General features: G+C 42.3%; 2 protein-coding genes across 2 annotated transcripts in view; one reads left to right on the plus strand and one right to left on the minus strand.

Annotated features, from left to right (window-relative positions):
- tubgcp4 (tubulin gamma complex component 4) lies at nt 1-9,309 on the plus strand (the record flags this gene model as incomplete). The annotated part of the gene is given in 11 exon segments (XM_062419321.1): nt 1-25; nt 2,607-2,714; nt 3,902-4,026; nt 4,028-4,047; nt 4,143-4,180; nt 4,183-4,319; nt 5,182-5,205; nt 5,207-5,317; nt 6,240-6,356; nt 6,445-6,584; nt 7,633-9,309. Coding segments are annotated over 11 exon segments (852 nt in total), but the record flags the coding sequence as incomplete, so codon positions are not given.
- A 127-nt stretch (nt 9,310-9,436) lies between these two features.
- Nucleotides 9,437-27,500, minus strand: part of tp53bp1 (tumor protein p53 binding protein, 1) — a 28,480-nt gene continuing 10,416 nt past the window's right edge. Inside the window, exons 11-29 of the mRNA XM_062435751.1 lie at nt 26,788-26,964; nt 25,914-26,754; nt 25,347-25,463; nt 25,057-25,251; nt 24,377-24,443; nt 23,583-23,666; nt 21,990-22,272; nt 20,832-20,900; nt 20,563-20,715; nt 19,275-19,498; nt 18,731-18,919; nt 17,817-18,214; nt 16,565-16,756; nt 15,416-15,601; nt 13,533-13,724; nt 13,353-13,447; nt 12,027-12,223; nt 10,723-10,859; nt 9,437-9,713 (exon numbers count right to left, since the gene is read on the minus strand). Coding sequence (XP_062291735.1) covers nt 9,481-9,713; nt 10,723-10,859; nt 12,027-12,223; nt 13,353-13,447; nt 13,533-13,724; nt 15,416-15,601; nt 16,565-16,756; nt 17,817-18,214; nt 18,731-18,919; nt 19,275-19,498; nt 20,563-20,715; nt 20,832-20,900; nt 21,990-22,272; nt 23,583-23,666; nt 24,377-24,443; nt 25,057-25,251; nt 25,347-25,463; nt 25,914-26,754; nt 26,788-26,964 — 4,029 coding nt within the window. The 3' untranslated portion in view covers nt 9,437-9,480. The remainder of the gene's footprint in view (nt 9,714-10,722; nt 10,860-12,026; nt 12,224-13,352; nt 13,448-13,532; nt 13,725-15,415; nt 15,602-16,564; nt 16,757-17,816; nt 18,215-18,730; nt 18,920-19,274; nt 19,499-20,562; nt 20,716-20,831; nt 20,901-21,989; nt 22,273-23,582; nt 23,667-24,376; nt 24,444-25,056; nt 25,252-25,346; nt 25,464-25,913; nt 26,755-26,787; nt 26,965-27,500) is intronic.

Below are 27,500 nucleotides of genomic sequence, written 5' to 3' on the forward strand. Positions count from 1 at the left end.
CCGCCGACAGCCGTCACCGAACACGGTAAAGTCTGCACATCCAAATGTGACTGAGAACAACACAAAGATCAATGATGTGGTTTCATTTAACCTTTGTGTCGTCCTCTCGGGTCAAACTGACCCCGTCTGTTTGACTGTTCCTTCTTTCCTGCCACCACCCCGCCTTTCTTCCCTCCTTCTTTCCTGCCACCATCCCCCTTTCTTTCTTCCTTCCTTCCTCCCTCCCTCCTTCTTTCCTTGCCTCCTTCCTTCATTTCTTCCTTCCTTCATTCCTCTTCTCCTTTCTCCCTCCCTCCCTCCTTCCTTTTTTCCTCCCTCCCTCCGTCCTACCTTCCTTCCTTCCTCCTTCCTTCCTTCTTTCCTTCCCTCCTTTTCTTCCTTCATTCCTTCTCTCCTTCCTTCTTCCCTCCTTCCTTCCTCTCTTCCTCCCTCCTTTCCTTCATTCCTTCCTTCCTTCCTCCGTCCTTTCCTTCCTTCCTCCCTCCCTTCCTTCCTCCTTTCCTCCTCCTTTCCTTCCTTCCTCCCTCCTTTCCTTCCTTCCTCCCTCCCTTCCTTCCTTTTCCTCCTTTCTTTCCTTCCTCCCTCCTTTCCTCCCTCCTTCCTTCTTTCCTTCCTCCCTACCTTCCTTCCTCCTTTCCTTCCTTCCTTCTTCCCTCCTTTCCTTCCTTCCTCCCCCCCTCCCTTCCTTCCTTGACTCGAGGACAACAGGGGGTTAAGCTACTTTTTTATTTATTTAGTGTTTATATTACTGACATAACTATCCTAGTATCATTTATTTTCATATAGATTTTGCCCATTAGTGATTCATGGCCTTATATGTTGATTTTAGTAATAGGGACAGATATAAATAAACATAAACAGGCTGAAACAACTGTCTGATGCAAGTATGACAGAGTTTATACCTGATGAGTTAAAAATAAAGGAGGTCAAACCAAATAAACCCGTACAATACACACAATATAGCAAAGGATAAAAAACCGAAGAGAAGCAAAGTAAAACATGGTGCACAGTGCAATAAAATACACATAAATATAGACATGAGCACAGTGTTTGTTGCTGAATTAAACAGGATTTGATTTGCACAAAGGCCGAGGAGCGAGTCCATTTACACATTTAAACATGAGCTTTACATAATGGAAGATCAATACGTTTCCAAAGCTTAAAATTGTGTATTTACTTAGAAACTGGCAATGATCGTACCTTGTTTGCATGTGTTTTATTTGATTTAATTCCCAAGTAACCACATTCAGAAGAAAATCCCTTCTAATAAGACAGACGTTTATTAGTTTAGTTGGTTTATATCTTATCTGTGAACACAAATGTTGCTGTTATCTCTTTAAAAAAAACATCTTTACAGACTCTAATGGACTTGCTGATGCAGTATGGAGCATTAAGACGTTATAAATATAAGCTAAAAAATAATTTAAAGAAGTTTCAAAGGTACTGATGCATGATTTTTTGCACAGTGTTTTTATTTGAATCACAGTTTTCCAGACAGCCTGTCAGCTGTGTGCAGCAAACTTAACACCAACGTCTTTATGCTAATGTTACTGTACTGTGGAGGCGACATAAACTTTATTAATATGGAACAGCTGCAGATTTATTTATGGCTTTATCATCTCCAAAACACTCAGCATGTGCTTCAGTGTGCATTTATTAATGTAAGACAAAGCACATTCATTTAGGAACAAAGATTACTGCATATTCTGGGATTTTAAACCCACAAAGCAACGGAAAAGCGTTATTAGATGCATTTATCTGTATGAATGATACCATATTAATAAAGCATTAAGAGAGAATTTAAATTTTAATGATGTTTTTTTCATTATCTGGTTTTATTGTCCACTTTCTCCACACATTAGCTGCTCTTAAAAAGAAGAAAGTGGAGTAAATGGGAGTGTGTGTAAGGGTCAGATTGTGTTTAAGCCTCCTGTTGTCTTTGAGTCAAGGAAGGAAGGGAGGGAGAGAGGAAGAAGGAAGGAAAGGAGGGAGGAAGAAGGATGGAAGAAATGAAGAAGGAAGGAAAAGAGGGAGGAAGTGAGGAAGAAGGAAGGAAAGGAGGGAGGAAGGAAGGAAGGAAGAAAGAAAGGGGGGAGGAAAGAAAGAGAGAAGGAGGGAGGGAGGGAGGGAGAAAGGAAAAGAGGAAGGGAGGAGGGAAGGAAAGAAGCTGGGGGGAGGAAAGAAAGAGAGAAGGAGGGAAGGGAAGGAAGGAAGGAAAGAAGGAGGGAGGGAGGAAGGAAGGAAGAAAGGGGGATGGAGGAAGGAAAGAAGTAAGGAAGAAAGAGAGAGGAAGGAAAGAAGGAAGGAGGACAGAGAGAGGAGGAAAGAAAGAGAAAAGGAGGGAGGGAAGAAGGACAGAACGAAGGAAGGAAGGAAGGAAGGAAGGAAGGAAGGAAGGAACAGTCAAAACAGACCCGGAGAGGACGACACAAAGGTTAAGCCTTTTTGTGCAGCAGCATATACAGTTTTTTTGGACATATTTAAGCAGTTATGTAGCAAAAAAAAGAAAGAAAATCCCCCTGCTTAGCGTTTCCTGTCAGACCTCACTGACTAGTGTGTTGACTGAATGCATAATTAATATCATGTGCTTTTTTCTATGTTGACAGATGTAAATGTGGCGTTTCAGCAGGCGGCTCATAAAGTGTTACTGGACGACGACAACCTCCTTCCTCTGCTGCACCTCACCGTCGACTACCAGGGAAAAGACAGCAAAGGTTCGCCGCTGCTGAGATCAAAGCTCACCTGTTCATGAATAATAATGTTAATAATAAATCTGTTGGGGTGATTTAAGGAGAAAACCTTTATTTAAGTGTTTAGCGCCATCTAGTGTTTCTATGATAGAACTGCTTTAAAATTAAGAGAGCAGTTCACAGTTCACATCATTAACCCTCCTGTTGTCCTCCCGGGTCAAATTGACCTCATCTCTTTGACTGTTCTTTCTTCCTTCCTTCCTTCTTTCCTTCCTTCCTCCCTCTTTCTTTAATTTTTCCTTCGTTCTTCCCCTCGTTCCCTCTTTCTTTGCTCCCTCCTCCTTCCATACTTCTTTCCTCACTTCCTCACTTCCTTCCTTCCTTCCTTCTCTCCTTACTTCCTTCCACTTTTCCTCCCTCCTACATCCTTACTCCTTTCCTTCCTTCCTTCCTTACTTCCTTTCCTCCCTTCTTCCTTCCTTCCTTCCTTCCTTCCTTCTTCTGTCCCTCCTTCAACCCTTTCCTTCCTCTGTTCCTTCTTTCCTCACTTCCTTCCTTCCTTCCTCATTTCCTTCCTTCTTCCTTCTCTCCTTACTTCCTTCCTCTTTCCTCTCTCCCTCCCTCCCTACTCCTTTCCTTCCTCATTCCTTCCTTCCTTCCTTCCTTCCTTCCTTCCTTCCTTCCTTCCTTCTTTCCTTCCTTCTTCCTTCCTCCTGTCCCTCCTTCAACCTTTCCTTCCTCCATTCCTTCTTTCCTCACATCCTTCCTCATTTCCTTCCTCTCTTCCTTCTCTCTTTACTTCCTTCCTTTTTCTTCCTCCTCCCTCCTTACTCCTTTCCTTCCTCATTCCTTCCTTCCTTCTTTCCTCCTTCCTTCCTTCCTTCATTCCTTTCTTCCTTCCTGTCCTTCCTTGACCTGAGGACAACAGGAAGGTTAAAAGAAGGATGCATCATTTATTTGTCACTGAAGAGCTTCATCTTGACATCTTGACAAAAATTTCAGTATTTTTTCCTTTCCTATATAATTTAAAGCAAATATCTTCTAACTTGAACCTTTTTCATGTGAATCCTCCTTTAAAAACTCTGTAAAAGAGAATTATCTGACTCTGTGAAGCATCCTAATTCATCCTTATCCTTCTTCATCTCTGTGATCAACTGATTCACTGGTTATGGTGATCATGCTGTGGTGTTTTTTTGGGTGTTTATTTCCAGAGACGACGGGCCCCAGAGACGGAGCCACTCCTCCACAAGACACTTCCCCTCGTGAGATCCCTCCCACCGGCTGGGCGGCTCTCGGCCTCACCTACAAAGTTCAATGGCCGCTGCACATCCTCTTGCACCCCTGCTGTCCTGGAGAAGTCCGTATCCACTCGTCTCTCTCTCTCTCTTCTATTGCAGCTTTTTATTCTTCTATTTCATCGTTGATTCCTCTCCTCTCCTCCTGTGTCTTCAGGTACAACGTTGTGTTCAGGTACCTGCTGAGCGTGCGGCGGTGCAGTCACAGCTGCAGCACTGCTGGGCTTTACAGATGCAGAGGAAACACCTGAAGTCCAGCCAGACCGACGCAGTGAAGTGGAGGCTACGCAACCACATGGCTTTCTTGATCGACAACCTGCAGTATTACTTACAGGTAAAAGTTTATTAATGTACAATAAGGAGACAGCAGAGTGACATCAGCTCATCTCACAAGCAAAGAAGTTTCTAAGGGAACAAAGAAATCATCTGTTAGGGGTCCAATCCGGAAAGGAAGGATCCTGTCTTCTTTCCTTCCTTCTTTCCTTTTTCCCTTTCTTCCTTCTTTTCTTCTTCCTCCGTTCTTTCTTTCCATCTTTCCCTCCTGTGTTCTATTCCTTCCTTCTTTCCTTTTTCCTTTCTTCCATCTTTCCCTCTTTTCTTCCTTCCTTCTTTCTTTTTCTTCCTCTATCCATCTTTTTGTCTTCTTTTCCTTCCTTCCTTCCTTCCTTCTTTCTCTCTTTCCTTCCTGCCATATTTCCTTCCTCGCTTCCTCTGCTCCTTCCTTCCTCCCTTCCTTCCTTCCTTCCTCCCTTCCTTCCTTCCTTCTTCCCTTCCTTCCATCTATCCTTCTGTCTTCTTTTCCTTCCCTTCTTTCCTTCCTCCCTTTCTTCCTTCTTCCTCTTTCCTTCCCTCCATCTTTTCTTCCTGTCTTCTTTTCCTTCATCCTTCCATATTTCCTTCCTCCCTTCCATATTTCCTTCCTCCCTTCCTTCCTTCTTCTTCCTTCCTCCTTATGTTAATTTAACTTTATTGTAACACTTTATTTGAACACTGATACATTTTTATAACCTACATGAAGCTGTCAACCTGCTGGCAAAAAGTAGGAAGTAGGGAACTCTTATTTTAAAGAATTCATCCTTTTGTCAGCGCTGTATAACTCGATTTCCTCTCCCTCGTGTATCACCGTTTCCTCTCTGCTTGTGTCCACGAGGCTCATATTTAACGGAGCGAGTTGTTTTCCTGTCGTCTGTCTGCAGGTTGACGTTCTGGAGTCTCAGTTCATCTCAGCTGCTCCAGCTCATCAACTCCACCAGAGACTTCGAGAGCATCCGACTGGCTCACGATCATTTCCTCAGCAACCTGCTGGCTCAGTCCTTCATCCTCCTGAAGCCGGTACGAAACCCAACGAGCCAAACCGTGTTTATAAATTAGCTTTCATTTAAGATCGAGACTGTAAAAATCGAATCAAGATGGGGGGAGTGCTCTCAGTCCTGTTAAAAGACGAGCTGCTGCATTTTGGACCATCTGTAATCGTGAGAGGAAGTTCTGGTTAACACCAACATAAGGGCATTACAGTAGTTGAAGACAAGACGAAATAAAAGCATGGAGGACTCTTTCAAATCATTAGAAGACAGGCAGGACTTGACCTTTTGTTAGTTGAAAAAAGCTAGACTTCGCAACCATAGACTGTATATAAAATGGACGTAACATCTGTGACGTCACCCATTGGTTTGTGGACTGCTGCTTGGAGCGAATAGTTTCGGATCGAGCAGCGCCATCTTGAAAATTTCCAGTGCATGCTGGGAAAAAATAAAAACACGGATTCTACTTATATGGGCATCAGGAGGAGCATGAGGCGCCCTCCTGAACCTGTGAACCAATCAACCTGTCAATCATGACGTAGCCACGCCCTAATGCATACCCTGCTTTATCGTCACATATAAAATCAGGGAGGCCAAAATTTCACAAATGAACATCATACTGCATTGAAGAAGGCTTTAAACTAGCGATTGAGACCATAAACACATTTTGAAAACGTTTACTGAGGTTAGAAATCAAGTGAGAAGTTGGTGAATTCTCCATTGACTTGTATAGAGACGGAAGTCCTTTTGAGGACCAAAACGGTCGCCCCCTGGTGGCCTTTTGATAGAATGCAGTTTTAAGTTACTTCCGCGTTGGCATCAATTCGGAGGACCGAACTCCCCGCCTGGTCACAACTGAATTTATGTGTTTGTCCAATTTAAAATCAACAATGGATTTTACGTATGTTAAGGTTACACATACATCAGCTTTACTAAATTGTTCCTCCTCTCAGGTCTTCCACTGTCTGAACGAGATCCTGGAGCTGTGTCTTAACTTCTGCTTGCTGGTCAGTCAAGGCGTGGCGACGCTGGACGACAGAGGAACCGCTCAGCTGGACCTCCTGGTTAAGGTGGACTAACCTTAACCAGTTCTCTTCATTAAATGTTGAATGAAAATAGAAGTTTGTTTTAATACTAAAGTCTGTGTTACATTTTCAGGGCTTCAGGCGTCAGTCCTCCTTACTGTTTAAAATCCTGTCGAGCGTCAGAAACCATCAGATCAACTCTGATCTTGCTCAGCTGTTACTGCGACTGGACTACAACAAGTATTACACCCAGGCAGGAGGAACGCTGGGCAGGTAGGACGCAGCGCCAAAACCTCTCTGCTCGTTACTCATAACCTCCTAGTTTAAAGACGTAATTAGTGAATTTCTGTGATTTGTTTTATGTCTAATGATATAAATCAGTCTGTGAGCCTCCCTTCAAACAAAGATAGCTACTAGTTTATTTAATTTCACTCAAGGAAATGTATCATTATTATGTTATTTAAACCCTTAGACCAGGGGTGTTAAACTCATTTCAGGTCACACAGTCCAAACTGGTCTCATGTGGGCCAGATCATTAAAAAGAAGGAAGGAAGGAAGGAAGGAAGACAGGGGAGACAGGAAGGATAGATGGAAGGAATGAAAGAAGGAGGAAGGGAAAGAAAGGAGGAAGGAAAGATGGAAGGAAAAGAAGACAGGAAGGAAAGGAAGGAAGGAAAAGAAGACAGGAAAGATAGATGGAAAGAAGGAAAGAAGGGAAAAAAGACAGGAAGGAAAGTGGGCCATATTGGACCCCTCGGCGGGCCTGTTCTGGCCCACAGGCCGCATGTTTGACACCCCTGACATAAATCATCATATCAATTTACAAAAGTCAAAAGAAAGAAGCTTGATTTTTATTCTCATTAACAGTGTTAGAGGGTTAAACACAGTGGACGTAACATTAAGGAGTGCAAACTAAAGTGTTGAAGAATAAAATTGTATAATGTAAATGATCTGAGCATCTTGTCTCTGCATAAATTATGTGAAGGATGGAAGGAAAAGAAGGAAGGAAAGAGGGGAAGGAGGAGGGAAGGGAGGAAGGAAAGAAGAAAGGAAAAAAAGACAGGAAGGAAAGTGGGCTGGATTTGACCCCTCGGCGGGCCGGTTTTGGCCCACGGACTGCATGTTTGACACCCCTCCTCTAGACACTATATTGCTGTTTGACAGACTTCAGACTATAATAAATACTGAAGTCATTTATTAGTTTCTGACTGAAATTGGGAGCATTTCAGTCTCTTCTATGTGATCTCCTTTTATTATTATCATGATATTTGACATTAATGATTAAAATGTTCTACAGTTAAACTAAAATCTTTCTTTGCAGTGTTTGAGACGAACAGGAAGGAATCAGGTGTGAAGATGGATCCGTCTACGTTGAACTCCCGACACTCCCGTCTGGTCTCATCCTTCGCTTCTTTGGTGTTGTTAAAACACCGATAAGTGCGGCATGCCTGTCTTAAATTATCCTTTTAAAGGGTGAGTTCAGCCAAATTACTAGAACATATTTTCTCAGTGATGTCGAGTCAAACAGATAGTTTTAGGTTTTATATCTATTACCTGAGATACAGTTTGTTTGTGTCGCTCGCAGCACTGATAAAGTACATTTTGCACAAGCAGAACCGGCTTTAACGGGACTATTTCTTTGGTAGAAATTGGTTCAAATAACAACTAAGTCAGTAAATGCTCCACTTTGTAAATTAAGCTTAGAACAGGAGAGTTTCTGTGAGGAAAGCTGCTTTTTAAAAGTGGATTTCCTGAAAGTCTCCAATACTGAAATAACTCTGATATAACTAGTAATATTTGTCTTTGTTTCTGCTAAGTGAGAGGAAATGATTTAAAGCTAAAAGTCACATTTTATACGTGTCAAATTTGGTGAAACTGTCCTCTACCCGCTATAAGATAAAGAAGGGGTTTGATCCTTTCCCCCCAAATTTTAAAGCTTTACTCCTAATCCGCAGCTAGAAGTAACATTTCCTCTAAATTTATGACATAAAAAGTAATCTGAAAGCAGGAATATTATTAGTTTTAGAGATAATTGTTTACAATGAAGTCTGTAAATATCCACATTATAAATTTAAATTAATGGAGTTTCTGCTTCTTAAAAGTGGATTTCCAGAGAGTCCAGTGTAATGAAATAACTCTGATTTTACTAGTAATGTTCATAAAACATCCCTCATTGTTTCTGCTAAGTGAGGAAATGATTTAATGCTAAAAGTCACATTTTATACGTGTCAAATTTGGTGAAACTTTCCTCTTTCTGCTATAAGATAAAATAGTTTTATGACATAAAACGTCATCTGAAAATATGAATATTTCCTTTGTAGAAATTAGTTTTGTTATTAGTTTGAGAGTTAACTGTTTACAATCTCCAATACTGAAATAATCCTGATATAACTCGTAATCTTGCTTTATGAATCTTCCCTCTGGACATCGTTTCTGCTAAGTGAGAGGAAATGATTTAATGTTAAAAGCCACATTTTATACATGTTAAATTTGATGAAACTTTCCTCTTTCTGCTGTAAATTTTGACCCATTTCCTCAAAATTAGGATTCTTAATTCATAATCCCAAACCAAGAAGTGACTTTTCTTCTAAATCTCTGACATATAAAATAATCTGAATACTTCCTCGGTAGAAATGAGTTAGTTTACAATGAAGCCTGTAAATGACTCACTTTCTAAATGAAGCTCAGAACAGGAGAGTTTTCTATGAAAGCTGCTTCATAAAAACTGGGAATAATTCGGGAATAACTGTTAATCTTGCCTGGCTGGGATATTTCTACTTTAACAAACTACTATCAATGAATTTTGAGGATGATGAAGGAACCTATTTCACTTTGAGGTTGGAGGTAGAAATAAATCCTAAACTAATCTGCATGACTCGATACATTAAAGGTATTAATATTTAGTAATTTGGCTGACTGACACTTTAACTAAAGCTCTTTCTCCTTGTATATAAACTGTAAATATATTAAAATGTTGCTTGTATCATTCTGTGTGAGAGAAAAATAAACTCGAAAAGCCATTAAAATGAAACAAGGGTCACAATTTATTATCCCATTAAAAACAGACAGGATAAAGTTATATACAGCGGAGGCATGCAACAGAACTAATGCTGAACATTTAATATAGTCGAAGGCATTTTTTTTTTTTTTTTGCACATGAGGAGTCAGATTATGAAGAGGTGGAGGAGGATGTGGTGGTGGTGGTGGTGGTGGTGTTGATGGAGGAGTAGTCATGGCGATACTGAGGCTTGCTGTGGAAACCCAGACGCTCTCCGCAGATGAGACTCTGGATGAGCCACTCGGCAGACACCAGCGGGACTTCCTGCGACGTCACGTTCTTCTCTACCAATGGCGGACAGGCATGGTCTGTCACCACGACGTCATATTTACCGGCAGGAACGTCTGCAGCAGGAAAGAAGAGATATAAGATAAGATAAGAACTCTTCATCAGAGCTGTCACTGTGCACAAATTTTGACGGAGTATTAGGGCCACAAGAGAAAAAAAAAAAAAAAATTCCGCGAAGAGATTTAAACTCAACATGACGACTTTAATCTCAGCGTGTCGACATTTAAATCGACATGTCGAGATTAACCTTTGTGTCGTCCTCCCGGGTCAAATTGACCCCGTCTGTTTTGACTGTTCCTTCTTTCCTCCCTTCCTTCCTTCCGTCTGTCTGTCCTTCCTTCCTTCCTTTCCTTCCACCCTCCTCCTTTTTTTCCTTCCTTCCCTCCCTCCCTCCTTTCCTTCCTTCTTCCTTCCATCCTTCCTCCCTCCTTTTCTTCCTTCCTCCCTTCCTTCTTTCCTTTCCTCCCTTCCTCTCCCTTTTCTTCCTTTCTTTCCTACCTTCCTTCCCTCCCTCCCTCCTTCCTTCCTTCCATCCATCTGTCCTTCCTTCCATCTTCCATCTTTCCTTCCTTCCGTCCATCCTTCCTTCCTTCTTTCCTTTCCTCCCTTCTTTCCCTTCCTTCCATCTGTCCTTCCTTCCTTCCTTCCTTCCATCCATCTTTCCTTCCTCCCTTCCTTATTTCCTTTCCTCCCTTGCTCCTTTCTTTCCTACCTTCCCTCCCTCCTTCCTTCCTTCCTTCCATCTTTCTTTCCTTCCTTCCTTCCTTCCTTGACTCGAGGACAACAGGAGGGTTAAAGTCGATATTTCGTCAATAAAGTTGGCGTGTCATGTCGAATTTCCACGGTGTGTTTTCTATCACTTATTTGCACGTCATGTCTTCTTTTTATAAAGTCACCGAGGTTGAAAGTAACGAGCCTGTTTGGACAATGCAAGGAGGAGAAAGTCCAGATGTTTGTGTTCAAATGTAGGGAGGAAAAATAAATAAAGTGCAGATACCTAACCCTGACCCTTCCCTCCTCTGACAGTCAGTAACAAAGATCAAGCGTGATATATTTAGTTTGTACCCGAGGCTTCTTTGTCTGTCTGGAACTGTCGGACGGAGGAGCCTCCACCCATAGTGATCAGCTGGGTCCAGAGATCCACCGGCTTCTCAAACACCAGCAGCATCCGCAAGGCTTTGAATGGACTGCAGCGAGGATGCCTGATCAGTGGAGAAACAACGAAATCATTATAACAGTGAGGCCAGAGTTAGACATATATGCTATAAACGAGTGATTTTTGTTGTCTATAATAGTTTCTGTAAGCTTTTAGACATTTTATATATTTCTATTTTCATACATTTGGAATAAAGGATAAGAGTTTTATTTATGGAAAACTTATAATAATTATTTTTTACTTTTTAAAAAACTTTTTTACACCAAAACAGCAACAAAGCAGTTTTATGGTGCATTCACATGTGTACTGGAAAGTCAGAATTTCCGAGTTCCCAGTTGGAAATTTCAGCTGGAATAGTTTACTAATGAGTGCTAATCATCTTCATCATCATCATCATCATCATCACTAACTGTAACCTTTTTTTTCCTCTTTCTTTTCGGTTTTCTGTCAATCCAGGCAGAGTTTCAGTCTGTTTGCTTTAAACATCGATCAGTCGTTCTTCGTTGATAAATCATCCTCTCTTTCTTCCATTTCTCTTTTCTGTCTTCTTTTCCGTCCTTCCTCCTTCCCTCCCTCCTTTCCTTCCTCCCTCCTTTCCTTCCTTCTTCCTTCCTCCTTTCCTTCCTCCTTCCCTCCTTCCCTTTTCCTCCCTCCTTTCCTCCTTCCTTTCCTCCTTCCTTCCTGCTTTTCTTCCTTCTTCCTCTCTTCTTTCCTTCTTCCCTCCTTCCTTCCTCCCTCCTTTCCTTCCTTCTTCCCCCCCTTCTTCCTCGTCCTTCCTCCTTCCCTCCCTCATTTCCTTTCTTCTTCCTTCCTCCTTTCCTTGAGGCGAGGACTAGAAAAAAAAGTACGTATTTTTTCTTCATTTTTTTGTGTTTTTTTAATCGGATTTCTGACTCGGAGGATGAAAAGAATCTCACCAACCTCAACCTCAGAAGATTATTGGCACTTTATTATAATTATTATTATCTAAGATCTTCTATCTGTGGACGCGTTACTGGTTTTCTCGGGATGTGACATCATTCCCATCTCCGACTTCCAACCTCGTAGATAAATGAAATGCAGCATCACAATCTTCTGTGTTTCTTTAATGGTTGCAACAGATTTACTTTCAGGTAAACACACATGAGGCTCAGAGTCTGAATCCACCTTAAAAAAAAATCCATCAAGTGCCGCCTTAAATGCCTTGAGAATAAAAGTTGGATCTTCGTCTCACCACTCTATGATGGCGTCGTTGGGCCCGACGCCGGCGGGCAGCAGGTAGTTCCTGTAGTTCAGCAGCTTGTTGTCTCTGCAGCAGTCTCGTACCCAGATGTGCGAGACACACGGAACGCCGCTCGCCAGGCACAGCAAGTACTTCCTGGTGCGGCAGTGCTGGTCGGCGATGAGCAGGCTCTGATAGGCCGCTTTACACTATAAAAAGGGAAAAACACCAAAATACATGCACAGATAAGAGCGCTGAGTATAAACCTGCTTTATTCCTCTTGTTCAGACTGTTACTATTTTTATCTCCTATTCTTCATATTGCTTCTTTATTTACGATAAAGGACAATTCAGTCACACACAGCTTCTTCCCCCAAGCTGTTAAACTAATGAACACGGCTTGATCCCTCAACACACACACACACACACACACACATACACACACACACACACACACACACACACACACACACACACACACACACACACACACACACACACACACACACACACACACACACACACACACACACACAGCTACTGTTTGAATCTTTTTATATTGCATATTGCACTTCGTTGCTCTTATAGATTGTTATTGTTGTATTTATGTCTTCAGTTGTTTTTAATTGTCTTAACCTTCGTGTCGTCCTCCCGGGTCAAATTGACCCTGTCTGTTTTGACTGTTCCTTCTTTCCTCCCTTTCTTCCTTCCTTCCTTCTGTCTTTCCTTCCTCCCTCCCTCCTTCCTTCCCTTCCTTCCTCCCTTCTTTCCTCCCTCCCTCCTTCTCTTTCTTTCCTCCCCCTACCTTCCTCCTTTCCTTTCTCCCTCCCAACCTCCCTCCTTCTTCTTTCCTCCCCTCACTCCTACCTTCTTTCCTTCCTTCTTTCCTCCGTCCGTCCTCCCTTCTTTCCTTCCTTCTCCCTCCCTTCCCTCCTTCTTCCTTTCCTTCCTTCCTCCCTTCCCTGCTTCTTTCCTCCCCTCCCTCCTACCTTCTTACCTTCCTCCTTTCCTTCTTTGTTTCTTTCTTCCTTCCTTCTTCCTCTCTTCCTCCCTCCTTTCCTCCCTTCATCCCTCCTTCCTTCCTTCCTTCCTTCCTCCCTCCCTTCCTCCCTCCCTTCCTTCCTTGACTGGAGGACAACAGGAGGGTTAAATGTTCTAATGTCTCAGTGTGAGTGCTTTCTAAATTTCATTATATTGTTGTCTGACCCTCAATATAATGACAATAAAGCTGCTACTTATTTATTGTTCTTTATTGATGCTTTTCCTATTTTGATATCCCATTGTGTGATTAATAAAATAAATATCTTATTTTATAATCAATCATGTGTATTTCTCTTACTTGTTCTTCATTGAAGTCGGGCAGGACGAAGCCTCCACCTGCCTGCAGCTGGGACTCTGTGTACGCTTTGTTATACGGCCCCGTCTGCACATAATCTGCAAAAAAAAGAAGAGAAATATTTCACATAATTAAAAAGGAAACTGCCGATTCAGCTAGCGTGCACGTCTTCCTCTTCCTCACCGTCCTCGTCGTCGCTGCCGCTGAGCCGGTTGGTCAGCCGGTCGATCTCGGACGAGGCCGTCAGCATGAAGGCGAATCCCATGAAGAGAGACGTGTTCTGTGGCAGCGGGCCGTGGGTCTCCGGCAGGTCACATGACTGAGCGGGGAGATCCGTGCCGCTGCCGGAGGTGTTACAGACGCCGACACGCTGACCTGCGGACGATAAGATAACATACATACGTGTGTCAAAAGGAGAAAATACATACTTTTAAATTAAAGGATCAGTTCATCCAAATAAATAAAAAACATTTTCTCACTTGCAAATGTTTATCCTATAATTGCATTTCTTATCCTTCTATAACAATATTGTGCAGTTTAACCTCTCTGACTGCTCTGAGCTTCACATCTGGAGGAGTCTGGCTCTTGTTTGTCTTCCTGACGAGGGTTAGAGGGTTAGAGGGTTGAAAGAAAGAAAGGACCGGATCAGGGGGGTCAAACATGAGGACCGTGGGCAAGAACCGGCCCGCCGAGGGTTCCAAGCTGGCCCAGTTTCCTTCCTGTCTTATTGTCCTTCCTTCCTTCCCTCTTTCCCTTTCTTCCATCTTTCTTTCCTTCCGGTCTTATTTTCCTTTCTTCCTTCCTTCCTGCCTTTTTTCCCCTTCCTTCCTTCCTTCTTTTCCTTTCTTTCCTTCCTTCCTTCCCTCTTTCCCTCCTGTCTTATTTTCCTTCCTTCCTTTCCTTCCTGTCTTATTTTCCTTCCTTCCTTTCCTTCCTGTCTTATTTTCCTTCCTACCCTCCTTCCTATCTTTTTTCCTTTCTTTCCTTCCTTCCCTCTTTCCTTCCTATCTTTTTTTACTTCCTTCCTTACTTCCTTCCCTCTTTTTAATGATCCGACCCCCACGAGGTCAAATCAGTCTGTATGTGGCCCTTGAATGAATGAGTTTGACCCTCCTGAACCAGGTACATCACACTATATGATGTTTATAAGCCAACATGTGACAACCAACCCTGAAGAGAATATGACAAACATCCCCAACTGGGATTTTTTGCAACCGAGATCTGCTGAATGTGACAACCAACCTCTAGTCGTATTTAGCTGTTAAGATAGTTTTTGGGGGGGTTTGATAAACTATTGCTTTAAATCTGTGAGGTTAAAAAAGCAAGTGAGTGAAATGTTGTTTTTTTGGGTGAACGATCAAAAACACAAACCAGCTGATTTGAACTGAATCCCAAAGCAGACAAACACCCGTGATTTTACAGAAACACTTCAATCCCCCATCTTCCCTCCACCTGTGAACCAACAGGCGACAGACGTGACATTAATTACCGGGACTCAGCAGCAGCAGCAGCAGCAGAGGACGAACACCGAAGACACGGAGCTCAGTTTGTCAAAGTTATGCTCAGTACAAAAAATAAATCACACCTTATAATGACAATCATTACGTCATCAGGTCTGTAATGTTTATGTCAGTGCATTAAGACAGAACACAAGACTGATTTCATTAAAAAAAAACTTCATATATTCAAAGTAGCACGAATAATAATGTTAAAAAATATGTTTAAAACTCATTTTAAATAGTTTAAAATGTGCTATTAGAGCTCAAAGTCAGTACAGATACTGAAGACTAATTAAAATGTTAAATATTTTATATTAAAGTGCATTTAAAACAGAGTGTGTGTAACTATTAAAAATGCTCTGATGATGGATTTAAATACATAAAAGCTTCATTAAGGAAGAAAAAAAATTAAAAGAATAAAAATCACAACAAGAAATTCTCCAAAAGTTGAATTTCCTGTTTAAAATGAGGCAGAGTCCGCCATGCAAACTGACCCCCCCCCTCCCCTTCCTCCCCTCCCCCGCCCGTTATGATGCAGTCATGGTTTTGGCGAGCGCGTCTCCGTACCGGCTCTAGCTCCCGCCCCCCTGCGCCCCCTCTTTGACGGCATCCTCTCTTCCTCGGAGGCGATCAGCTTCCTCTTGCCGGACGGTCCGGGGGTCCGAGGGCTGTTGGAGGCGGAGGAGCCGCGGTTGGGCGTGTTCTGCTCCGCGGGGGGGCCTCGACGCCGCCTCTTCCCCTCCACCAGGTTATCTGTAACAAAGATGATGATGATGATGATGATGATGATGATGATGGAGCCACATTATTAATGATCTTAATGATTTTTTTTTAGGGTAAATCTAGCCGTACTGGGTTAGAGTATAACTATCTATGTTTTTATAACTACAGGATGTGTTGGTGTTATTAAAAAAAAGAATCTAAGCTGCTACTAACAACTATTTTCATTACTGATCAATCTGCATATTTTTTTCCTCATTAAATTGAAACGTTTTTTTGGTCGTTTCCTGTAAAGATTAAAGATTTCCTTTATTTGTCATTTCTTATATATATAAAAAACTAGTTTCCCCTGACCGGATATCTGTTCAGTCATATTTTAAAGCAAAAAAATATATAAAATTTGCTGGTTTCAGCTTCTTATATGACAAAAAAACACATCTGGACACTCATATTATGCAATTTTCTGACTTTTTATAGACTAAACTATGTTTTTTTTGGTCATTTCATGTCAAGATTTCCTTTATTTGTCTTTTCTTAAATACATAAAAATGACTTTACATTTCCCCTGAACAACTAATGATAACCGAATATCTGTTCAGTCATATTTTAAGGCAAAAATATACATAAAATTAGCTGGTTTCAGCTTCTTCTATGACAAAAAACACATCTGGACACTCATATTATGCAATTGTCTGACTTTTTATAGAAAAACTATGTTTTTTTGGTTGTTTCATGTCAAGATTTCCTTAATTTGTTATTTATTATTGCACTCGCATAGATAAAAAAATGAGATGCTACACAACGCAGTACAGCCGAATACCGTGCATCCCATTTAGGACCGTCACAATAAAAGTATTTTCAACTTTTCCTTAATTCAGCCCGGTAAAAGGAGACACTCTAAAAAACACAAAGTTACTACTCCTACTCATCCTTCATAGAAAGAAGAAGTTCAGCTCTCCATTCGAACCCTAACCCCTCTTATTGTGGTGTTCTTACCCAGGCTGATGTCGGAGGCCTTGGCCAGCGGAGCTAAGGGTTCGTAAGGTCCGAGGCTGTGCTGCTCCCTCAGCTTGTTGCCTTGCTCCAGAGAAAGGATGACGGCGGTCCTGTTGTGCCACTGCCGCTGACCGTCCTTCTCCACGCTGTAGAACAGATCCTGGCCCTCCGTCTTATGGCCCTTTATAACACCTGCGCACACACACACACACACACACACACACACACACACACACACACACACACACACACACACACACACACACACACACACACACACACACACACACACACACACACACACACACACAGACACACACAGACACACACGGGTCAATGACGTGATGCAACCCAGTGTTAATTGGTGTAATCAGTATTCTTTCATAAAAATCTGATTTATATAGAGGAAAATACATGTGAACTAAAATGTGGAATAAATATAATCCACTTTTAGCAACACTTTGGTTTTGTCACTAATTTTACAAAATTTGAGAAAACTTTAAGCTTTTTTGGGTATTTTTTTTAAGGTTTTTCTGCTTTTTAACCCTCCTGTTGTCCTCGAGTCAAGAAAAGAAGGGAGGAATAACTAGGGAAGGGAGGGAGGAAGGAAGGACGGGAGGAAGAAGGAAGGAAAGGAGGGAGGAAGGAAGGATGGAAGAAAGGAAGAAGGAAGGAAGAAAGGGAGGAAGGAAGGAAGGAAGGGAGGAAGGGAGGAAGAAAGAGAGAAGGAGGGAGGGAGGGAGAAAGGAAAAGAGGAAGGGAGGAAGCTAGGGGGAGGGAAAGAAATAGAGAAGGAGGGAGGTAGGAAAAAAGGAAGAGAGAAAGGAAAGGAAGGAAGGAAGGAAAGAAGGAGGGAGGGAGGGAGGAAGGACAGAAGGAAGGGAGGAAAGAGAGAGTAAGGAAAGAAAGAGAGAAGGAGGGAGGGAAGAAGGACAGATGGAAGGAAGGAAGGAAGGAAGGAAGGAAGGAAGGAAGGAAGGAAGGAAGGAAGGAAGGAAGGAAGGAAGGAACAGTCAAAACAGACGGGGTCAATTTGACCCGGGGGGACGACACGAAGGTTAACTATTTAAATGTTTGTAATGTGTTTCTATGAGGACCCAGATGAAGGCAGCAAGCTGAAACACATCAGTCTAATAATAAAGTTGTTCTGTATACTACAAGTGTTGCTGGAGCTCTGACCTTTGACCTTTGACCTTTGACCTTTTTTAGACATTTTAAAATCTCAGAGCAGCAGATGAGTTACGCTGCTCACCTATGCTGAAGTATTCATCCTCCAGCAGAGCCGTGACCTCCGTCTCCAGAGGAATGGGATCACACAGCAGGATATCTTTCCCCATCACCTCGCACTCGTAGCCGTCGTCGAACCGCAGGCGGAACCGACCCTCGCCCGCGTCCTTTATGATGCGGCCCGAGTAGAAATACCCGTTGGACGTCCACTTGGCGACCACCCGCAGCCCCACGAAGCTGCTGCCGGCCGAGCTCGCCTCCTCCGGCGACGAGCGCAGGGAGTCTGAGCGGCCGTGGAGCTCGGCGTCCGTGGGGCTGACGGGGAGGCGCGGCGGCAGCATGCGGGCGTAGTGCTCGTCGTCTGAGGAGGAGTGAGGGTGACCGTGAACGCTGAGGCGGTGCAGCGAGCCGGGACCTCCTCCCCTTAAAGAGAGAGAGCGGGTTCAGACAGCGGCCAACATGAGGAGAACATTTATTGTCACATAACTAGAACGGATCCTTAATGCTTAAATCTTCCAATCATGAACTGTTCAGACTTTAAATTCAGTGTTAAGCTCAGAAATATAAATATGTACTAAAGAAATATGATTGGAAACAGTTTAATAGTGCTCATATAAATGCTGAATCTGTCACTATATCTACTTCTATTGGATGATATATCGTCTCAGAAATAATCACGATAAACGATATTATTGTGTTCCTGTCGGACTCTGGGAACTTCACGGGTATCTTTCAGCATCATATTTTAAAAGAGAAAAGGAAGAAAATGACTAATTGATTTATTGAGAAAAAAGACAAAGCGCGACTGGAACTAAACATTAGTTGCAGTTCTTGGTGAGTTAAATGCAGGAATATTAGTGAAAAGAGGAAAAGTAAAAGTGTTATGAGCGATCCTGCAGGTAGTGTTGGGGGGGGGGGCGAGCCTCTGGGAGGACTCACCTGGACGGGGAGGAGCGGGACGGGGGTCTCCCCCTTCTAGCCCTTCCTCTGGGACTCAGCGGGATGAAAGCCCGGGACCCGAAGGTGCCGTAAGTGCTGTCCATCGTGACCACTGACCCTGCCCTGTGGCCCCTGTGGCCCCTGTGGCCCCTGTGACCCCTCTGTTGGTGCCCGCCTCCCCTCCTGGGACTGCAGACACACAGAGGGGGACGAACGGAGCCGGTCAGGTTGCGAAGGCACTGATCTGGAGCCACTCAGAAAGCTTCCCCCCCCTCCCTCTCACTGAACGAAAGCGGGGAGGGGGGAATGTAGTGACCCCAGATCTGTGCCTGAGGAGCAACCTGCACCTGAAGCAGGCAGGGATCAGTGATTCACTGAGAGATTAGAGTGTTAGAAAGTCAAAGAAGTAAGAAGAAGGTGAAGTAAAGACACAGGATTGAGCATGCAGCTAGCACAGACAGATAAAGCAGAGATCGGACTGACGGGACGGAGGAGGAACACAGAGACCGTGACGGAGGAGGAGGAGGAGGAGCGGCGGCAGCACCTGATGGATTTGGCGCCTCGGCTGAACGGCATGATGAAGTCCGGCCGGGTGAGACCGGCGCTACTGCTGCTGGTTCCTCCCGAGCTGAATTGACGGCTGGAGGCTTTGGACGACAGAGAGCTGATGTCACCGAGGTCGCCCGAAGTCATGGAGCTGCTGCCTGTGCGGCACGGAGAGATGTCGCCGTCCAACACCTGGCAGTCCACCACCGGCTCCTCGTTCTCCTGAGAGCATCAAAAACATGAAAATATGGACTGTAAATTTACAACTTGCTGCTAAACTGTAGATCATATTGTGATCTTGTGCAAAGATTTAGCTTCAGCTTCAGTCATCGCCCCTCACTCCTTATTTGGAAGCTCCTGGCTCCGAATGGAAAAGATGGCGCTGAACATAAGCAGCAACTCTGGGCTTCAAACCAGCTCCAGTAAAAAACCAGCAGGTGATTTTAACACCTCACTAACTCCATCTTTATATACAGACTGTGCTGCTGTCATGCCAGTAAATTCTAGTGGGAGCTGTAGTTTCTTTGTAAGCTCACAAAGTATCATTATCATTATTGTTATGTAAAATCACAGAAGTTTAATTGTTTAAAAGCAACGGCTGCAGCACATGCAGGGCCGGCCACTCTAAGGGCCTGATTTACTAAGATCCCAAATAAAAGGTACTAAATTGCGTGCACAGTGCAATAGATTGGGCATTTAGTCAGCGTGCATTTTACGGGTGATCTACTAAGAATAAAGGCCTGATTTACTAAAGGTTTGCATGTGTTAAAACGTGTGCAAACTTAACATAACCAGCAAATAATGTGCAAGCTAACGGGGCAACACTGAGGCTTGCATCTTTCAAATGTGTAAAAAGATAATATGTGCTGTCCATTTAGTAAGTTTGCCATAATGAATATGTAATATGGGGCGTTTTAGTTTAGTTTAGTTTATTTGGATCCCCATTAGCCGTTACCAAGGCAACAGCTACTCTTCCTGGGGTCCATGTTAAAAAAAAAAAAACAGTTTTAAACCCAGTGTGCAAAATACAGGGAGGAGAGAATGCATTTATATTATTTAGCTAAAATAAATTTAAATAATAGGTTTGAAGGGCAGGTATTAACCGGCTGTTACTATGGAGACGAGGAGACAGAGGCACAATGACAGGATATGCACAGGACGGATGTTTTGGAATATTTTTGCTTTTACTAACAACACTGTCTTTGCCTCCAAACTGATCTCACATGTCAGACAGAAACAAAAAGACAAAAGAAAGTAAAGTAAATATGAAATAAATGTGCTGTTACCTCGGTGACTTTGCGGTCCACCTCCTTCCCGTCCTCATAATAAACGTCTGTGATGATTCGCGTGACGGTGGTCCGGACTTCCTGGATGGTGCGAACGTGTCTGCGATGGGCGGGGCCGGCGGCTCTTCTATAGGACGGAGACTCCGGTTCACCCTTTTTTAAAAACGAAGAGGAAGAGGAAGATGAAGAGCGTCGACACGGATAATCTTCCTACACAGACAGAAGCTTTAATTCTCCTTTTCTTTTAAAAACACCTGAATGTGTCGTACCCTGCCGGCTGGGGAGCGAAACCCCGGAGCGTCGAAGCTGGTCTGCTGGGAGACAGTCCGCTGACGGAGCTGAGACACAGAGGACACATGAGCCTCTAAAACGCTGCCAAACGCCAACGACTAGTAAATCACTTCAAATGTTACTTTATTATAAAGTAACACAAACTCAAAAGTAATACAGGGAAACATCACAGAAAACTTCTCAGACTTTTAAAACTCTTAAAAAATACTTTGTCTCTGTTTCTTTTTGTCTTATTGATATATTTCAACCCAGTTTTTTTTTTCTTTACTTTAATTCTAACTTATTTTCTATACTTATTTAATATTTTTCTTTATATTATAGATCTTAAATCTTATTGGTATCTGTTTCTTTTGTCTTTTTAACCTAATTTTCTTAAACTATCTCTTTTAATCTATTTTAACCAAACCAAACCTTTAATTTTCTCTTATTTTTTTTAACTTTCTCTTATTTATTTATTTTATTTTAAATGTTATATTTATTATATTATATATCATAACCCAAGCGCTTCACATTAAAAAGGCCTAAAAGGAGCATAAAGCGATGTCGGAAAAAAATGAAAAAAATAAATTAATATAATATGTGAGGGAAAATAAACATAGAAACAATTTTAAAATAGTACATAGTAAAAGTAGCTAAAAAATGCATGATATATAAAATCAAGTAAAATACAATATTTTAAAATAAGTTATTCAAAGTGGGGGTTTTTTTTTTTAAAGTGTTGAAGCAACCTATTGTTATTTTTCAAGTTCAATTTAAAATTCTCCTGCAACGTAAATTAAATTAAGTCTGGGTTGTTATTATTTTGGGGATGTTTTCTGTGTTGAATTGACTCCACTTCCACCAATTAACAATACAAACTGTGCAAATGTGCTGAGTTATGTTAGTTTGCTGCAACTTTATATGAAACGGATGCTTGTCGACATGAAGACTCATATCTTCAGGAACGTTTTTTTTCATCATGAGCGTGATCAATAAGTCGATTTATTGACAGAAAATGAACCGGCAACTCCTTCCACATTTGATTAATTGATTAATTGAAGTCATTTTAAAAGGAAAACATATCCAATAGTTGATGGTTCAGCTTTTCTAATGTGTGAATCAGCTGCTTTCTTTCTGTGTGATCTGTGATGACGGACCTTGTTGGACGGACTGGAGGTGACGGTGTTGTCGTGTGACTGCTGGGACGTTGCCCTCTGCCTGCCGTCCGTCCTGTTGGGGGTTGCGGGGGGTTCGGACGGTCCTCTCCTCTCCTCGGAAAGCTCTGCTACGGCGGCGGACGACGACAGATCCTTGGCGCTCTCCTGCTGCGGTGTCGCCTGCTGCTGCAGCTGCGAAGGCTCTGATTGGCTGTTCGGGAGGCTGTTGAAACCCAGCGATGAAGTGTGTTGGCTCTTCTGCGGAGAGGCGAACAGCTCGCTCCTGCACAGATGTTTTAAAAAAGACACAGATGTTGTGATGCTGCAGGTAAACAACAACTAAAATCCAATAGCAGATAAACAACACAGCCTCTCTCTTCTAACACCAACATCTAAAAATTAATGGCCCAAACTAGCTTTTAATGTGAAGCAGGAAAGAAGGAAGTAAGGAAGGTAGGAAGGAAGGAAGGAAGGACGGAAGGAAGGAAGGAAGGAAGGAAGGAAGGATGGAAGGTAAGATGGAAGGAAAGAAGGATGGAAGGAAGGAAGGAAATATGGAAGGAAGGAAAGATTGAAGGAAGGAAGGAAATATGGAAGGAAGGAAAGATTGAAGGAAGGAAGGAAGGAAGGAAGGAAGGGAGGAAGGAAGGAGGGAAGGAAAGAAAGAAAGATGGAAGGAAGGAAGGAAGGATGGATGAAAGATGGAAGGAAGGAAGGAAGGAAGGAAGGTAAGAAGGAAGGAAGGAAAGATTGAAGGAAAGAAGGAAGGAAGGAAGGGAGGGAAGATGGAAGGAAGGATAAAGGATAGAAGGAAGGAAGGAAGGAAAGAAGGAAGGAAGGAAGGAAAGATGGAAGGAAGGAAATATGGAAGGAAGGAAGGAAGGAAAGATTGAAGGAAGGAAGGAAATATGGAAGGAAGGAAGGAAGGAAAGATGGAAGGAAAGGAGGAAGGAAGGAAATATGGAAGGAAGGAAGGAAGGAAAGATGGAAGGAAAGGAGGAAGGAAGGAAATATGGAAGGAAGGAAGGAAGGAAGGAAAGATTGAAGGAAGGAAGGAAATATGGAAAGAGACGACTCAGCTGCAGAAGACATTTGATAAAACAACGACCTCAGTTTGTCAAAAAAGGACAAAACTTCACCTCCTCTGCTCAGCGTGTCCCATGACAACGCTGCAAAAAATAACCACCCATCCCACCTTCAGACTCCAGAAGTAGGACACACACACACACACACACACACACACACACACACACACACACACACACACACACACACACACACACACACACACACACACACACACACACACACACACACACACAGAGACCCATTTCTGTCTAAACTAAAATACATTACAACAGGGGAAAGCTATTCATACATCCACAGGTCAAAGGGACGTGTGAAGCTCGGGCACATGAACATAAAGAACGTAAACATAACTACACAAACTTTTTTTTTTTTTTTTAAAGGGAAAATATTTTTATATGATTGCAGCATCTTTTAAATTTGGACAGGAGGGGTCACCAAAGTCTGAATACTTCATATCTTCCTTTGGTTTGGGGGGGATCGGGGGTCAGTGAGTGTTTTTCTTACCTGACAGGTGCAGAGTTGTCTTGGCTGTCGTCGTCTGGTTCCTGTTGTCTGTGAACCTGCCGGACTCGACTGAACACTGACGGACTGCTGGGACACAAAACATCAGCTGTGTTACGCTGCTGTTTGTATTGTATTTAGCAAAAACGTCACATATGATTAGTATTGAAGGAAAAAGTATTATCTCCTGTTTAATAGGTCAATTTTACATCCACAAAGCCAGAACATTAAAAACAACCCCATCATTAATTAAATGATGGGATTGTATTTTTTTTTTTAAAGCATCATTTATGGTTTATATTGCCATTAAAAAACACTCAAATATAACTTAATACCCTATAAGATTTCTAAAGGTTTTTGACTTTAGTGCAGAAAATAAATATATTTGGCATCTAAAGAAACATTTAAAAATAGCCTTACTGTTAGTTATTATTGACGGGTATTTTTTGGTATCATATTTTATCTTATATATCATGTTTATTTTATGCTCTATTTTAGTCTAGCTTTTTTATTTTTTTCTCTATTTCTATATTTTCTGTACTAAAAAAAAAAAAAGTATAATTGGGTGTTTTAGTTTTTAAATTGTATGTTTAAATGTTTCCAATTTTTGCTCTTTAAATTGTACTTTTTTCCCTTCTTTTTATTATAATTGGGTAAGTAGTAGTTATTAATAATATCATGATTTAAAATGAAGTAATTCATCTTCCTCTTCACGATGAAGAGGAGCTTAATGTGAGGCAGTAACACACTTATAACAGAATTCAGTCATTGAGCATAAAGATGGAGAGCCTGGTTACCTGGTTACAGCCTTGGCAACGGTGGTAACCTTGACGACAGATCTGTCCTCTTCTGATAGTGTCGGCTCTGGAAAGAAGAAGAAGAAATGTATTAGTGGGGAGGGGTGATGATAGACACAGCATCGTCTCCATGGATACCGTCCTCTTTAGGGGTTGCAACATTCCAGGAATTTGAAAAGTTGGAAACTTTCCATGGGAATTAACGGGAATATATGGGAATTAACGGGAAAATATGGGAATTAACTGGAATATATAACGAAAATATATGGGAATTAACCGTAATATATTGGGAATTAATGGGAATATATAACGGGAATATATAATGGGGATATATGGGAATTAACGGAAATATATGGGAATATATGGGAATTAACCGTAATATATGGGAATTAACAGGAATATATAACGGGAATATATGGGAATTAACGGGAATATATAGGAATTAATGGGAATATATGGGAATTAACGGGGAATATATGAGAATTAACAGGAATATATGGGAATTAACGGGGAATATATGTATTAAATTGTATTAGTTTGCATGCATGTCTGTTTATGACGAAACTAAATGTTTATATTTATGTTTGTATACAGTTGACAGATGGTATAAATTACCCAAAATTTCCAGTTAATTCCCATGGAAAGTTTTCCCTAATCCTGTACCCTACACTCCCTCTTACTCTGCAGGCTGAAGCGCTCCGAGCTGCCCTCTTCCACTGGAGTCACCAGCTTCATCCTCAGACTCAGCTTCCCGTCTCCTTTATCTGTCGTGTCCTCGCCGCTTTCCCCCGAAGCGACAATGTCGCTTGCCGCCATCGCCACATCTGTAGACACGTCGCCCACCCCATCTGACTTTCCAGAGAAGGAGGTAATCTCTGGATATTAAAAAAAGGAAAGAAAAACTTTAACATCAGATCATTTAAATAAAGATCAATGGTGCGACTTCAGTTTGTCCGTCATAAGAACCGACCAATGGGAGTGCTGTGTCTGAGCGTCTGCTTCAGCTGGTTGATGAGCGGGGGCGTGGCTCCGACGGCCGGACCAATCAGCTCTCCTTCTTTAGGAAGAGTGAAATGGAAAGAAATCTCTGTGGTAGGAAAAAGAATAATTGGAAGTCACAAACACATCTGACACCTAAAACCTAAAACTCTGCAACTTCACAAACTTCACAGAAAATATCAGATTAGACAAAATGTTAACAAACACCTGAATCTCTGTATTTCACAGCATTAAAAAGTCGTTAAACAGGTTCCAAAAGAACATCAGTAACTATTTTAATAACATTAACATCGGCCCCCAAAATGTGAATATTTTTAAATACTATTATTATTATTATTAGTGTTTTTCACTGATAGAAATAACAAAAAAATTAGACCAAAGTTTGAATTAACTAGAAATAATCCTTTAAGAACCGACATAAACGACTAATTCTGTTTATTTTGACTGGTTGCCCTCATACTGGTTATTAATAGTGATAATTAGTTGCATTCAAAGACCAGAAAATAAGCAGTGGTAGTTACTCCGTCTTCCTTCTTACCTCCCGAACTGTCGCTCAGGCTTTTATCTTTGAGGCCTTCTGCTTCAGGCCCCGCCCTCTCAGTCTGGGAGAGCCTATCAGGAGCCGCGTGCGCCTCCTTCACCAGAGCCCGCGACTGGTGGCCGTTAGTGGAGGGAGACGCTCTGATTGGCTGCGAACTGTTGGCGGTCTTGGGCTGTGAGTCTCTCTCGCTTTCTGTAACCACGACGACGCTGTCCTCCTCCTCCTCTTCTTCCTCCTCCATGGGTTCGGGTGATAACAGCTGACTCTGGGAGAGAACCAGACCGATTGCTGAAGCTTCACCTCCGACTGTGCTCTCCCCTTCCTCCTCCTCCATCACCTCCTCCTCCTCTTCCTCCTGACTGTTACCCACTGCTCCACATTTCTGTTGTGATGATTCAGAGCGACTCTTCACTGCTCCTCCTCCTCCTTTAACATCCGCAGCAGACGTCTGAGAGATGACAGACTGTGAATCTAAGCTGCACGGTGTTGCCGTTGGCGTCGGTTTTGGCGTTGGCGTCGGTTTTGGCGTTGGCGTCGGTTTTGGCGTTGGCGTCGCTCCTGCTGGCGTCTCCTCCACGCAGCTGTTAGCAGTCAGATCGGAGGAGGAGGAGTCAAACTTGGGTTGCGAGCAGGAGACGATGTCGGCCGAGCTCTTACCCTCCTTTACATTCACGTTTTGTACATTCGACGAAGCTGCCGTCTTCTTCTTGCACGATTCTGCCGAGACGCCGTTGCTCTCGCTCTTCTGATCGCCGCGTGAAATCGCCGAGTCGCTGGTGTCGACGACCGACGGCGGCTCCTCCTCCTCCAGCTCCTCTATCTGCGTGGCCTGGCTGTCCTCCACCTCCTCCACTTCCTCCACCTCCTTCACCTCCTTCGACTCCTCGGAGGTCTTTGGAGCCTGACTGACGCTCTCCGTGTTGGCAGAGAGCTGCAGAGGCAGAGTGAAAGGAGCCGACTCCAGCTGAGCAGACTGAGATAACGACGCTTTCTTCTTCTTGTCCGACTGCTGAGGAGACTCCTGGCTCTGCGTGGGGACGAACGCGTCCTGAGAAACAAGACAAAAAACACAAAGAAATCAATAAACTGTAAATGCAGCAAGCAGCAATGATGAAATTAGGGCTGAAATTTAAAAAAATTAAGACAGTAAAGCCTGTGAGGAATTGCTTCTTTTCTCTGTTTAATAACACTGTAGAATAAATATCTTTGATTTTGGACTGTTAGTCAGACATTTAAAGACATTTTCTCTATTTCTTTTATATTTTACAGCTTCAAAAACAAACTGCTTTCATTCATAAATTATCAACAAGTAAATATATCATGAAAACAATGTGTTGCAGCCTGAGAGAATAAATGAATAAAGGGATTATTTATCATTTATAAAGTAAAAATGCCCAAAAATCTGTGAGGATTTACTTGTTTTCTCTGTTTTATATCACTGTAAAACAAATATATTTGATTTTGGACTATTTTCTTTATTTCTTTTATATTTTACAGCTTCAAAAACAAACTGCTTTAATTCATAAATGATCACAAGTAAATCAAACATGAAAAAAATGTGTTGCAGCCTGATAGAATAAACAA

The sequence above is a fragment of the Scomber scombrus genome, chromosome 1 (assembly GCF_963691925.1).
Source record: "Scomber scombrus chromosome 1, fScoSco1.1, whole genome shotgun sequence".
Lineage (NCBI taxonomy): Eukaryota > Metazoa > Chordata > Actinopteri > Scombriformes > Scombridae > Scomber > Scomber scombrus.